Source organism: Poecilia reticulata, linkage group LG19 (genome assembly GCF_000633615.1).
Source record: "Poecilia reticulata strain Guanapo linkage group LG19, Guppy_female_1.0+MT, whole genome shotgun sequence".
Lineage (NCBI taxonomy): Eukaryota > Metazoa > Chordata > Actinopteri > Cyprinodontiformes > Poeciliidae > Poecilia > Poecilia reticulata.
In genome coordinates, this window is record NC_024349.1 from 16,514,295 (window position 1) to 16,528,521 (window position 14,227).

General features: G+C 38.4%; 1 protein-coding gene across 1 annotated transcript in view; it reads left to right on the forward strand.

Moving 5' to 3' along the window:
• The window catches only part of LOC103481688 (ankyrin-3-like), a 136,534-nt gene continuing 122,307 nt past the window's right edge, over nucleotides 1-14,227 (forward strand). The window contains exon 1 of the mRNA XM_008437344.2: nucleotides 1-266. Coding sequence (XP_008435566.1) covers nucleotides 231-266 — 36 coding nt within the window. The 5' untranslated portion in view covers nucleotides 1-230. The remainder of the gene's footprint in view (nucleotides 267-14,227) is intronic.

The window sequence follows — 14,227 nt, forward strand, 5'->3', positions numbered from 1 at the left end:
CTCCACCCCGGTTTCACCTGGAGTTTACACGGGCACAGAACTCCGCTGTCCCTGGAATACTTTTCCCCAACTCTGAAGGCTCCAGTCCACCACATATTTCCCAGAGCCGGTCTTCCTCAGATGYTTGACCCTCGTATGCGTTTCCACTGCGGATATTTTACTGTGTTTGGATCTCCCGTGGATCAAACTCACCTGAGAGCAGCTGCACAGCACGCGTCTTCTTCTTCAACATGGCTTCTTCCGCCACAGGTGACCACGAAGAGCAGGTAAGGGAGCTGGTGAAAGTTTCAATGCCTCTCTGTAAGCGCCAACTTTCTCTCTCAGTGGGGTTTGGTGGCGTTGTTTTGTTGTGTTAATAGCCGCGATAACAGCAATTCCGTATGAAAGCGCAAGGTAAAGAGTAGTGGTGAGCTGACTAATCAATTTAAAGTGCGACTTTTTAAATGTCAAAATGAGCAACAAGCTCTGTGTTGAGACTTTCTATGTTTTACTACTCTGACAGTTGACTTAGTATTCACCCTCTTGCTTATAACTATGAGATTACACTAAAATCCCCCCATGGTGATCAGATCTCGTATGCCACACATGCAGGTGGTCCTCGGTAAATTAGAAAATCATCAAAAAGCAGGCTACGCAAGTAATTCTGGTAGAAAAGTAAAAGCTTTTTTAGAAATTTCTTGCACACAAATTTATATTTGTTCTTTTTGTCAGTTAATATTGGTAATTATGGCATACAGCCAATGACATATTTCTGTTACATCAGTGGAAAGTGAAGCGAAAGGGAGAAATTGTTGCAAGAAACTGAAATAACTGTTGCCTTAGAGCATTTAGGTATAATGGACATTGCAAAAAAGTAAAAAATAACCCGTTTGAAAGGGAAAAACTTGAACATCTGAGCCTGTCTTTTCTTCCCATTTTAATTTAAAATCTTYTCTTTGCTGCTTCTTATTTGTGGCGGCAAATTTTAAGCTCAAAAGGAAAGGACGCAGACAGGTCAGCCTACCCCCATCTGAAACACACATGCCCAGTTTGGAGATTAAACTCATAGTACCTGCTTGTTCACAGCCACTGGATTAAAGCCAGACTCTAATAAACCTATTCTCCTGCAGTGGTGGTGACTAGGTGGTATAAGACTTAAAATTGCTGTGGTATTTTAATTTATTGTAATTTTTTTTCCAGATAACTTAATAAAGAGAACATTTATTAACTCAATGACTGCCAAARGTTTGCAGTTTTATAATAGTAACAGCTTACAGCAGAGAGCAATTGATACATGTACAGAAATGTACAACCTAAACTTTGGTAGTTTTGATGTTTTCTTGTCAGGTGCATGTGATTACAAAAAAACWAAACATATTTTTTATGGTTACATGATTTGAAACAAAGGCTTTTATCAAGATCACTTGTTTATTAACTCTACACGCTGCTATTAAGGCTTTTTTTTTTATCTGTTACTGTAGTTGCATCCTAGATCCCTGTCTAGGCTTGTCACTGTTTTCACAAGAGCTGATAGAGATTAGATCATTTGCAGCTGCATGTGACTAAATCCACCCCTTATTTGTTGTTTTCTACCATTGTGGATTTAGCTGTTGTCACTGATGTGAGAGAACACAGCCAAATGAAAACGAAGTGTGTAGAGTCGCAAGAGTGTTCATACATGTTCAATTGCTTTTCAAATTTTGGCACGTTACAATCGCCACACACTAGAGAGGTGGCAAAAAGAAAGCTATTATTGAAGGAACTACTCCATGTTGGAGACACGGTAAACCTCTAGAAAAAAGTTTACTATGWCATGATGTTTCATGACGACATCATGAAACTTRACCTACATGGAAAATGCAATGTTTGGAAGAAGACTAACTAAATATCACAGCTTTATACTATGGGCATATGTTTCAGAAGATGCAAGGATGCTTGGTCAGAGTTGGTGAGAAGATAAATTTAAGCTTAATACAGGAAAATACTGGAAGAAAACCTGMTGTAGGCTGCAAAAAACACAATTCTCGGGCAGAAATTCAATATYTGATTTAGAATCGGTGTCGAGATTTAAAAACTGATGTTCACAGACGCCCCATCATATCGGACTGAGMTTGGGGTATTTTACAAAGAAAATCTGGAGAACGTCATTCTCTAGGTATGTGCTGGTAGAAAAAAAAATCATACAAGTTGTATGAATTTTACGAATTCATACAACTTGAATACATACAAGTTGTATGAATTCGTAGTTCACGCCACCTTGTTGAGAAAGGTGGCGGGAACTACTGACACAAAAGGGCTGAACAGAAAAGCAAGGCACACTTTTTGATTTGGGTGAACTGAACGATGATGGAAAACTTTAATCTGTAAGCAGAAGTTGCCTAAATTTAGCAAGATAAAACCAAACCTATGTGTGTAACTCATGACCTTAAATCCTCTTGAATGAAGCCTTAGGCATCAACCTTGACCCGGCAGAGCTTTATAGCAGGCAGCCTTCAAAATGCTCTTATCATAATTACAAACATTTCACAAGCAGTCTGAGGATACCGCATTCCTGTCTTCAAGGTGTTGACTTTGTGTGTTTCTTTGCTTTGTTTTTTTTTCTGGCATAACTTGAATCATTCACAGTTTTGGTTAATCGTTACTCTTATGGCTGATTACTCTCGTGTATTCCTTCCTGCCCATTGGTTTAGTGCTGGACTTGACACGTTTGAAAGGTGGACATCACATTTTACACCTATTTAAAAATCTGTCATCAACTCTGTGTTGATGTTTGTGTATGGGTTTGCCGGCAGGCGCGCAAGAACAGGATCGACTGCATTGTCTTTTCTAACCAGGAACATATTTTTTCACCTCTGGGGATTGCTATCATAAATTTCAAGATGTTATGATAGCACGCAAAGTATTCAAAGTGGGACAGCAGGCATTGTGACATAATGATCTTGGTAAGGAATTTTTACATGTGGAATTTTTACATAAACTAGAGGTCTCCTTGTTCCCAGCCTGCTTCTTCAGCCATTTTGCCTTCATAACTTGAAACCAAAACATGCGTCCTTTAGCTAATATTTTGACGTCAACATTGCTTCTTTTGAAGGCTGAAATAGCAATTTGAACTTGTGCAATCCTCATTCACACGGCTGCCCGTCCTGTGTTTGTTCATCTATCTATCTGCGGTTCCTTCTGGCTTAATGGTTGACCACAGATTGTAGTGGGAAATGGAAAGCCGTTCACTTCCAAAGTACTGGTGTCTGTTGCCAAGACGCCGTGCTGGAGGTTTATTGTGGAGGAGCAAACAATGAGTGCGAGTCTCCACCTATGTCCTGGTGAAAAGCTAATGGTCACCACAATGACTGCTGTGTGTGTACAGGGTGGTCTGATGGGATCAAAAGGAGAAGTGCTGCGTTGTGGGAATGTATTRGAGTTTATGGGATGCCATGATGAGCGCCTCACAGTTCAGTTTTATGGGCCAGCTCTGTGTTRGAGCCAAGCCTTTATCAACAAGGTTTTTTTAATTTTTCAACAATAATTGTTCACAACTGAGGCAAACGAGCATGACTATAGAACAAAGTGATGTCTTTTCTTTTGAAGTAAGGTTGTGGAGTTGATAATTTTTTAATTTTTTAAATAACTTATTTTGATTAGACCATAATTGGAGTAAGCTCAGTTTGGAGAACTGAGCTTACTTTTGATTAGACCACAATTGGAGTAAGCTCAGTTTGGAGAATCACAGAGGAATTCTCAAGTTTTTGGCAACATTATTTACCATACAAGGTGCCATTTTGTCAGAGGGCAGCACACATTTTTAATTGAAAAAAAATCCAACCATTATACAAATTTGATTATTCAAATAAATCCCATGGTAAGAAATAACATTTTTTACCAACTCATCAGTGTTATCAGCCTAAGCACATATAACAATTTCTATAGARTARATTCACTGGAAACATTTCTTGTGATTTAAACATTAAGGCATAAATGTTTAGAAACTGTTACTTTCCATGGAGTATAAAATGCATGTTGTCACTCAGAGGGCYATTTCTTTTAGCCACTCTTCAAAAAGAAAACAACAAACAGAGWGGATGATGGTAATCGAGATAAAAAAAAGTGTCCAAAGATCACAGCAGTAAATAATGGCATCATTCCATCACCAAGTCACCATAAAAGCCATTACAAACTACGCAGAGTGGGCAAAAGTCAACACATTGCTGTTAAAACGAGACCATGACAAATCATTTCTGCACTTTTTCCACCAACATTGACTGATATTTGGAACAGGTCATAAATCTTTCTGTTTTYACGAAGGCCACAGYTCCAGCTGAAGAAAAGYTCACTGTTGAAGAACTATAGCAAAGAGACACATTATTGGTTTAGCAACTATTAAGCATCAACTACATGCACCAAGGTTGCCTTTTCTGTCCTGCCATCACAAACATGAATCCTTGCAATTTCAACCATCTGCTGGAACRGTTACCGKAACTGTGTGCTTTGGTCGGATGTCACTACGATTGAGTTTTTCCAACAAGTGTCAYGAAAGTGGAGCATCTGCAATGCAGTAGACCTGTTCTCTACCAAAAACCCTCATGATGCGTGACATTATAAGCTCTTTAAAATACAGTGTTTCTTAAAAAAAAAAAAAAAAAATCTGATTTAAACTCTGGCAGAAAACCGGAAAACTTCAAATGCCAAGAAAGTGTTCAAAATCCCATGATGTATTAAGTTTATAAGCCTGCTAAATGTGGCTAGTTTTATAGCCCGAACATACTGGTATAGGCATCTTCATGGTCTTAGTGTTCTTATTAATTTGTCTTAGGTGATGCTTTCCAATTGCCCTGCTGACTATGAGGAAAAATGCCCCATTCAGCTGACTCAGTGGGCTGCAGGGGAGGCAGTGAGGTCACCGATTCACCCACCGGCTGCATTTCTGAACTGTGTATTGTAGTGAAGAGGGCAAACATGACCTCAGTCATGGTGAGCTAATGCCAAGTCAYTGAATTACTGTCTTTGAGAAGGCAATAAAGTATTTGGTAAACACCTGTTGGTATCCTTCCAAAGAGCAGTTGTAAAATGCGTGTCGCCAGAGCTTCGAACAAACATGGAGGATCAGTAGTTTTTGTGTGCTGACTTAGCACTATTAGCACTATTCTGTTTGCTCTCAAGAGTGAATGTGTAACTTCCTGATAACCGTATGTGGTGTTAATCTGAGCTCGCTTTCGTCAGGACACCCAGGGATGCCTCGTGAAGTAGCAGAGCCAGACACACAGTGGGACAGCATAGACAGTCTGTGGAAACTGAATGGCATCTATTGTCAAATAATCAGCCTGGATCATCCTGACGGCTGCAAACAGAAGCTGGTTTAGGTGCAACTTATTTCACTGGAAATGTGGTCTGGATTTGTGTACATCTCCAAAGAGTTATTTGTAAAAAGCAAACAAAAACAAAAAAAAAGAACAACTTAAAATGATTAACGTTTAAGAAATTGGATCTTCACATCTGTCCAGACGGATTAACATTCAGAGAAACTAGAGAATTGCCAATTAATCAGTTATTGCTTTGATGGGAGATCAGCTGATCAAACACTGGGAATTYTGTGGGTTGTATTTCTTTTTTCTTCACTAAACTGAAACCTCTCACCATTTTCTGGTTATGAATGCGTMAACCGACGGTCTGTGCTTTGATGTTATTTGAGTTTAATAAAAATCGGAGTAAAGGCTAGGGCCGAATGTCGGACAAACGCAGGGAATCTTATTTTTCCTTCATTTTGTCTTGAACTCAAGACTGTGAAATTACGATCGCGGGAGGGTTAATGCGTGTGTTTTGTTTATGATACGCCCCATTATGTGCAGTTGGACATTATTACTGTGTCAGATAATAAACTTGTTTGGATAAAAAATGATCCAAACAAGACAACATCCTACTGTAGAGCAGCTGGACAGAACAGAAAAGATGTAGTCCTATAGTAACATCTGACACAGCAAGAAAGAATGAGCCAATAAATGAATGGATGAATACGTACCAGTGTGTCACTTGTTATTATCAACTGAGACAGAAAGAGAAACAAAAACTCCAAGCCGGGCAGTCGCACCGACTGTCACCACTACAGACTGGTGGATTATGTCCTTGAGCTGTAAGGATTCAAATGGGTGAACATTCAACCAGCAGAGTCTCTCCCTCTGGATCTCTGCAGCTCCTCCAGAATTACTCCGAATAATGCTCCCCTGTCGCTTTAGATTGGCTGCTATGTCTTGGTGGATTTACGGTTGTGCCATGTATTCAGTGAGATGTTCAACATTGGGATGTTGTTTTATTACCGAACCCTGCTTGAAACTTCTCCGCAGCTTCATCTCTGATCTTTCTGCTTTGTTCGTCAATGTTAATCTTGCTGTTTGCCCTCTAATGTTCTCCAACAAAGATTTGAGCTTTTCACAGAGCAGCTGTATTTATACTGAGATTAAATTACACACTGGTGGCCTATTCACCTGTTAGATGGTTGCTTAACGCAGTTGGTTGCACGGGATTTCTTTTTAGCAGTATCAGATAAAGGTGAATGAATGCAAACTTAATTCAGGGTCTTTGGATTTTCACTGATTATAAAAAAAAAAATGTTGACACTGCAATGTAACATTTTGCTTCTACTTCATAATCTTGCACTACTTTGTGCAAGACATAACGTCCTGATGAATAGATTAAGGATTAAGATTAAGGTCAAATATGACAAAAATGTGAAAGGAAGAGTGAATACTTTTACAAATACACAAGGTTGTGTGAGGTTATGTTAACTTGACAATATTGGRTTGTTTTGGCAAGTAACGTAGAGCTACATAAGTGTTACGAAATGACAGTTTTTGTTTTACAGAAAATTTTAGGAGGGTAACGAAAGCCTTAACAAAATAAATTACCAAAACATATTTAACCTTACAACTAAATTGTGCAGTTAAAAAGTAAGAGGTTGCGTGAGTTTTTTTTTTTTTTACTGCATCACAGTAATACTGCTAATAATCTAAATTGTTATTGTTAAAATATTCTTCCACTAACAATGTGGTGGAAATACGTTTAGTGATCAACCTATTTGAGAGTATTTTTAAAGAAAAACTATACGAAGCTTGCTGTTGGCACCTGTTTCAGGACAGATAACTTGATGATGAAATAACGGATGYGTCACTGGTTCCTAAGTGCTCGCTGGCAGAACGTGAGTGGGGATCCAAGTTTTCCAGCTGGGCTACCATCGCTGTGCGGCTCGCCAGCCTTGGCGATAAGACCATTTTAGGCGTGGAACCGTGTCCTTTTTGCATCCATTAGTATTGTGTTAGTGCGTCGATCCCAAGACAAAGACGGATTGTAAATCAAAGGAGGGAGCCTTTGTGACTGCTGTTTGTGTGTCTGCTCTTTCTCAATTGTCGTGTGTGTTTGCGTGAGCGCGTGCATGTGTCTGTGTGAAAGAGTGAAAGTTTTTTGCTTTTTTTTCTTTCTTTTGTGCAAGTGAGTCTCTCTTGCTTTACGACTGTTTAACCTTTTTGTTTAACACTTCTTTTTTACATGGTGTTACAGCAGGAGACGTGTCCAATTATGTTAGCTGATGAGAGAGATCCAATTTTTTTTTACTACACATTCTTTTCGATCTTTGGTGCTGAATAAACAGGCAGCACTAATCTCCCAGAAAGCACACAGTAAAGTTAAAGGAATCCTTCGTTGGTGCCCAGATCAGAATTGACCATTTTCTGCCTTTCTTTGAAGTCTGACCTGCTGATTATTATTATTATTTTTTTTATTTTCCTATGGGTTATACGACATTAAAAGAGACAAAACCTGCCGCATGTTCATAAGATGCAGCATAGAATCAAGAAGTTATATTAACTGATTAAAGGGCACACTGTTAGTAGATGCACTTTTAGACCAAAATAGAGAAATTTTAGTGCTGATGAATCTAATTAATATGGAAAATGATATTTGATCTGCTCATAACCAGAGACAATCGAAAGAAAATAAGCCCACTATATGTCAATTTGGGAGCACAAAAAAGTTGTTTTTTTGTGTGKTTTTTTTTTCAAGTAATTTAATGCTTATCTGGAAGTACTTGTTGAGAGCTGAACCCGGGGTCATTGCACTCATGGTGACCTTTCCATCCCAGCTGGTGCATTTTCAGGCACATGACTCTTGGACTGAATGTCAGCCTGTCTGAATCTGTGAGTACTGGAGGAGCAGATTGAGGCCCAGGCATAAATAAACTACTGAATCTATTGATTGAGATAATCTCTTTCATGCTGAACTTCCTCTTGAAAGCTTTTTTTTTTTTTGAGGGTTGCCATGGAGAAATCCTGCCACTCTAATGTTGTTACCATAGGGATTCATCTTTCGCCATGGTGCTGCCTTGGTAACAGAGTATGAACTCAGACTAATTTCCTCCTGGCTGGTCTTCATCAAGATTCCCTCTCAAATGAGGTCATTAGTATGCAAGGGGCATCAAAGATAGTTTTTGTCTTTATTATTCCTAATTTGGACATTCAGCATTGGTTTAGTGTCTGAACTGTAATCTTAGACTTCAGRTGTGGAGAWGGTGGTGGTGGGAGGAAATGTAAACAAATTAAGCAGGCAATGAGTAAAAATCAGATAAAAGCAAACAAACTGTTAATGATGATTTTTTTCTTTCTTTTTTTTTTCTTTTGTTGGTTTTGATTACACAAAAACTTGATCTTTATCAAGTACTAGTATTTGGACATTCCTTCACGTCAGGCAACGTGGTGACAGACATAAAACTTTAAGGCAAGGTGCAGCTTTTGTGGGAGTTTTGTTTTAAGAAGAAAACAAACACACTTATATTAATATCAAAACCGCCTTTTAAAAAAATCCCCTGATGTGGAGCCAACACAAGCCTTAGTGTTTTGCCTTTGCTGCGGGGGTGACCGTTTTACTCTGAGCCAAAACGCTACATTCTATCATCTGCCATTTTGACCAGAGATTTCACAATTTACCACCTAGTCGCCTGCAACAAGTTCACACCTGCAGTGAGCTCAGGTTTTCCCAAGAAATTTCTTTGAAGCAGATGTGGGCCTACATGTGCCATCAATTTTTGCATACAACTTTAATCTAATCGCATATTTTGCTTCTGAACCATCAGTGTGAAAAATATGCAAAATTAGGAATAGGTTCATGTGGATGTTGCTTTGTTGCCATTGGTGTTCCTTGTCTTTAATATTTATTAGCTGATAGATTAAAAAGGCTGTGCACTAAGATATTCTGCAATTTCTTCAAATGCTGTGGTATAACTTCCAAATATGTGAAGGCAGCGCTGTTCAGGTTTAATTGAAAAGCTGAACAAGTTGGGGCAGGCTGAGTAGCTTCAGTTTGCTCTCATTTGGTCTGTTTAAAACATATTTTCAGTCATCCAGGTTGCAGCAGTGTTTTAATAGAGKAGTCCTCCATGGATCCAAAATGCTTCTTCAAAAGTGAACAAGTTGACACAAGATGGGGACGGTGGTGGCGCAGGTGTAAAGCGCACAACCCATATATGGAAGCCTTAGTTCTCTACGCGACCATCACTGGTTCGAGTCCCATCACATTGACCTTTTGTGGCATGTCTTACTCGATTTCCTGTAYGACAKCTTTCAGATAAAGGTTACTAGAGCCAGAAAAGAAATGACACAAGCTTTTGAGCCAAGAATCAAGAAAAATATGGACACATTTTGTAAGCTTTGCATTTTTACATTTGCGAAGGTAGGACAGAGAGATTTTTTTTTTCTCCAAAAAAACAAATACCATGTTAGCTGGAGCTAATTGTTGTTACTGAAACTTGGTAACCATGAAATGGCACTCTTTGGTGCAGTTTTCTAACAGTGAGCTCTAAAGACAATTTTAAACTTCCTCTTCCTTTTGTCATCCCTGTTTGTGGTGTCAAGATAAACTCATTCAGTCTTTTGGTCAGTGGACTTCTCTGTTATGTCATATTTACATCCCAGTGGATATTAAGAGTTCCTAGAACTATTCAGCTTACAGGGGCAGAATGATGTAAAATTGACTTTTTAAGTCAAAAACATACCTGGACTGTTGCTTTGATTTTTTTCATGCATATTTGAGAAATCCTTTAATCTCCAATGGCAGCAAATCCTCTGTGCAAAACGCTTGGGGGGGAGGGAGCGCCACCTTCGAAGACGAAGCTGCTCCTCGGTGCTGCAGCTTCCAGGCTAATTACCACCAGCAATTAGCAAACACCTGGTGGAACTGTGCAGCTAATGAGGTCATCATATGAGCTACTTCTCAGTGAAAAGCTAGCTGGTAAAAAAAAAAAAAAAAAGTTGCTGAAGGGTTAAAAATGGAGCGCTGTTGTGTTGACTTCACAAAGGTGGAGTTTCAGAAAGAGCAAGAGTTTCTTAGAGACAGAGACCCAATTTAAAGGTGTTCAATTACACAGTCAAGTTGATTTTAAGTCATATGCCATTTTTACAACAAGTGAAGGTAACTTGGTTAGTTGTTTGTCCTATAAAATAGCGCTGTGTGTCTGGGAAACTTTTAATACAGCTCCTTTAATGAAGTCATTCTTCATTTTCATATTAAATACAAATTGCAATGGGTGCCAAAAAGAGAGAATAGTTCAACATTGACTTGTTTTCCTACTCTAAACAAATATAATCAAATTAAAGGTTGTTCTAAATTTGTCTTTCAGATAATTTGACTGCAATAAATGATGAATTAATTTGAATGCTTTCAACTAATCTACCAAAATGATATCAGACACACACTGCAGTTTATAATCAAAATTATTGTTATTCTGAGATAACTCCATACAGTTTTTGTTGTTCGCATCAAACATGCAAACAACTCTTCTTGCAAAGCAGTCTGAGGCCACTCAGCAAACCAGAACATATTTTTCTGCCTCAGACCTTCACTGCCTTCCCATAAATTAAGACAGAATAAATCTCATGTTACATTTATGCAGGCAGATCCCAACTCCGCCGTCTCTCTCTCTTTCACAACGCTTCCCATTTTTCTTGTTTACTCTGCGGTAGTAACTGAAGAAATTAATGAACCCTCCTATTTCCCCTGTGAAATCTGAAGTTTCATGTTTACTTATCATCGAGGTCTAAATGAACAGTGCATCCTCCTCTCGAGCTGATTGTTTTGCTCCCATTAGCATCCCACTGTTCCTGACCACCCTCAAGCTCCAATAACCAACATCTCTCTTTGTCTGTTATTATTCAGAGTTATGGAGCACTTACAGTGCAATCATAAAAAAAMCCCCAAAAAACCACTCCCCTTTCCAGCAGGCATCTAATGGCTGGTTGAAAGGGTTAATGTCAGCTACAAGGATATTGAGTTACTGCTCTTTGGTTGGATGCAATCAGGGAGAGACACATTATTATTATGTGTGCGTGAAAGTGAAGGTGTGTTTGAGTTGTCGGTTTCAATTTGCGCCGAGTAGTGAAGGAGACGGTCCGAAGAGGCAGAGCTGGAAGGACAGAGGAGAAGTGCTACAAATGTTGATATCTGGCAGTAAGCATGACATTTTCACAGTACGAGTAAACTATTGTTTCACTGAAACAATAGTGAAACGGGATTTAACACAGAATTCCAACATATTATTGCCATATTATATTGGTTATTGCACTTCTAATAATGATGTCTAAAATGTTCGCTTATGATGTTTATTTTTGATATAAAGACCTGAGCATTAGTTTTTATACCAACGTCTCTAAATCTCATATAGAAGCATAGATGAGAAAGAGAGGAGTGAGGATTGAATTTGTTGTAAATGACATTGCAATATTTATCAAAAATATGGTTATCAGTTGTTTTGTTTTTTTTAAATATCATGCAGCCCGTATGGTCCTTTAGCTTCATTCCAGAAAAGTTTCTTTTTCTTCTTAGAAACAAGAAGTATCTTTTCTACCAGCTGACCAATAGCGCACTGGAACAAGTGGGTCAAGGGAGAACACTGTTCTAATATTCCAAAAGCTGGAGAAAACTCTGGTCACTTTGTAACTTTCTTTGACGTGACGTTAAACATTATGAATGCTATGATGGGAAAGTCTAGGATTTTTAAAACAGGTTTTCAAAGTCTTGGCACATCTTGATGCCTGTAATCTGTCTGTACCTCACTGTAATATGATATACCTGTTTTATTTGGAAAAACATGCAACTATTTTTAAAACTCCTGCTAAAATGGAACAATCCTACAATTTAGTATACCAGCAGTAATATTAACATAACATATTTTAAATAAGTAGGAGTATAGACTTTGTCTAAATATTTTACAGGAAGTGTTAACACATTGAGGGAAAAAAAATCCTCTATATACCTTAATACTGATAAATGACCCATCTTCGAGTGATGCTAACCTTTACAAAAATGGATGTTTTTCTAGCCCTCTTAAGTAAAAAAGTTTACAGAATGAATACCTTTCAAATAGAGGGCTGGCGGAAGACTACAAAGAAATCTGATATAGCTTTACTGCTTGAATTTTATGCTCGCAATTAGACATGCAGGATAACGCCACTGTAGATTTCTTTACAGAAACTTTCCAGGAAATCAAACTTTCACCTCTCAAGTCAATCATTGAATAAGGAAGGTCTGAGTTTAACAGGAACGCTATTATAAGGAGCAGGTTTTTGACTGTTTTGCCTCAAAATATGGCTGTTTTTGCCTCATCTTTATTTGGGAGTATAATGAGTACTCCCAAATAAAGAAAATAAAGAAAATTATGCTACTTTATGGGTTTTAATTGCATCAAGTTTTAAATTTTTAGGAGTAATTTGGAAAACTGAACTTTAGGTTTTTTTGTAATAGCAAGCTGTGGCCACCAGGTGTCATGCTACACGCTTCAGTTGAGTCAGAATCTGTTTACAGTGTAAACATGAGAGGTCATTAGTCTCATATGAAATATGACACAAAATCATGCCTTAAAATGAACCTTTTATTATGATGCCTGTAGGATGAGCCTAATTCCTGCAGGCATAACATTTAACAGACTGAATGAGTGGCTCTGTCTTAGAGAATGAAATCATAAATAACCTCGGTTACAATCCCTAAATGCTTTTGCTTCTGGGTGTACGGTACACTTATAATTGTAATGGGTAAACTAACTCACACTGGCATAATCCAATCACAAAAACAGACTCCATGTGAGTGCAATAGTCCAATGATCCACCACCATGGGGGATTTCCTGCCTTTGTTCATTATTGATAAGGAAGCAGTAGGTTAGCAGTGACTGTTAGCAAGGTTTTCCTTCACTTTTGTCTTTGTTAGTGAAGAGTAGTTCATAATTTTATAACTTTCTCCTCATTCATTATTTTGTCTCATGGTAAAAATTGTACCTAGGCTTGAGTTTGTAATATAATCTTTAGGTTGTGTTTATGAGCAGAACACCATTAAGGATGCATTAGTCAATCAATCTATCACTATTTTGGCTTCCAAGCCCATGAGAAACCACAGATTATTTGATGCACACTGTTTTGAGCTTGGTATGAGTCAGATCATGATCAGTTGTTTGTTTTTCTCTTCATAGAAGCTACACCTGGCCTGGTGTTTTATTTAGCTGTGCCACCTACCTGGATGGGGCTACGGCTGAGCTACTACTGCTAATAACCTATTGTTCTCTTTCTATGGATGGTGATTTATCTGGGATTCTTTCAACGTCAATGGGATTTTTTTTTTCTGGTGAAATAAAAGCTATTAAATGATAAATATATTTGGCCTGGGTTTAATGGCGTCTCTCTCTTAGACATTGCAACAGGATGAGCCCAAGACATAGCCATCAACCTAAACTGTCTGCTGAAAAGCAACCAAGTAGCACATAATAACTCCGGAGGAGCTGCAGAGACAACACAGCTTACATGAAAGAGTCATTTGATAGGAAAATTATATTGAACTCCACAAAGTGGAAGTTTGGTTGGAAGAAAACCATTGTTTGCCAGGGACCTCGTAGGGGACAGCGCAAACACAGGAAGGAAGATGTTACAGTCACATGAGACAAAAAAATGTAACAAAGAACAAAAATCTTACTCAGAGTGAGACATGGTAGCGGAAATGGAATGTTGTGGGAGTATTTTTTCTCGCTGGTCAGAGTTGATGAGAGGATGGTTGGGGTTAAATACCTGATAGAAAACCTGTGGCTGTTGAAATACATGAAACTGGAGCGGAGCTGTATATCTTAGCAGGACAACTACCTTAAACACAGCCAGTGCTGCGATTAAAAAAGGTTCAGATCAATGCACTTTTGTGTGCGAGAGCGGCATGTTCAAAGTTCAGGCCAACGTAAAATTA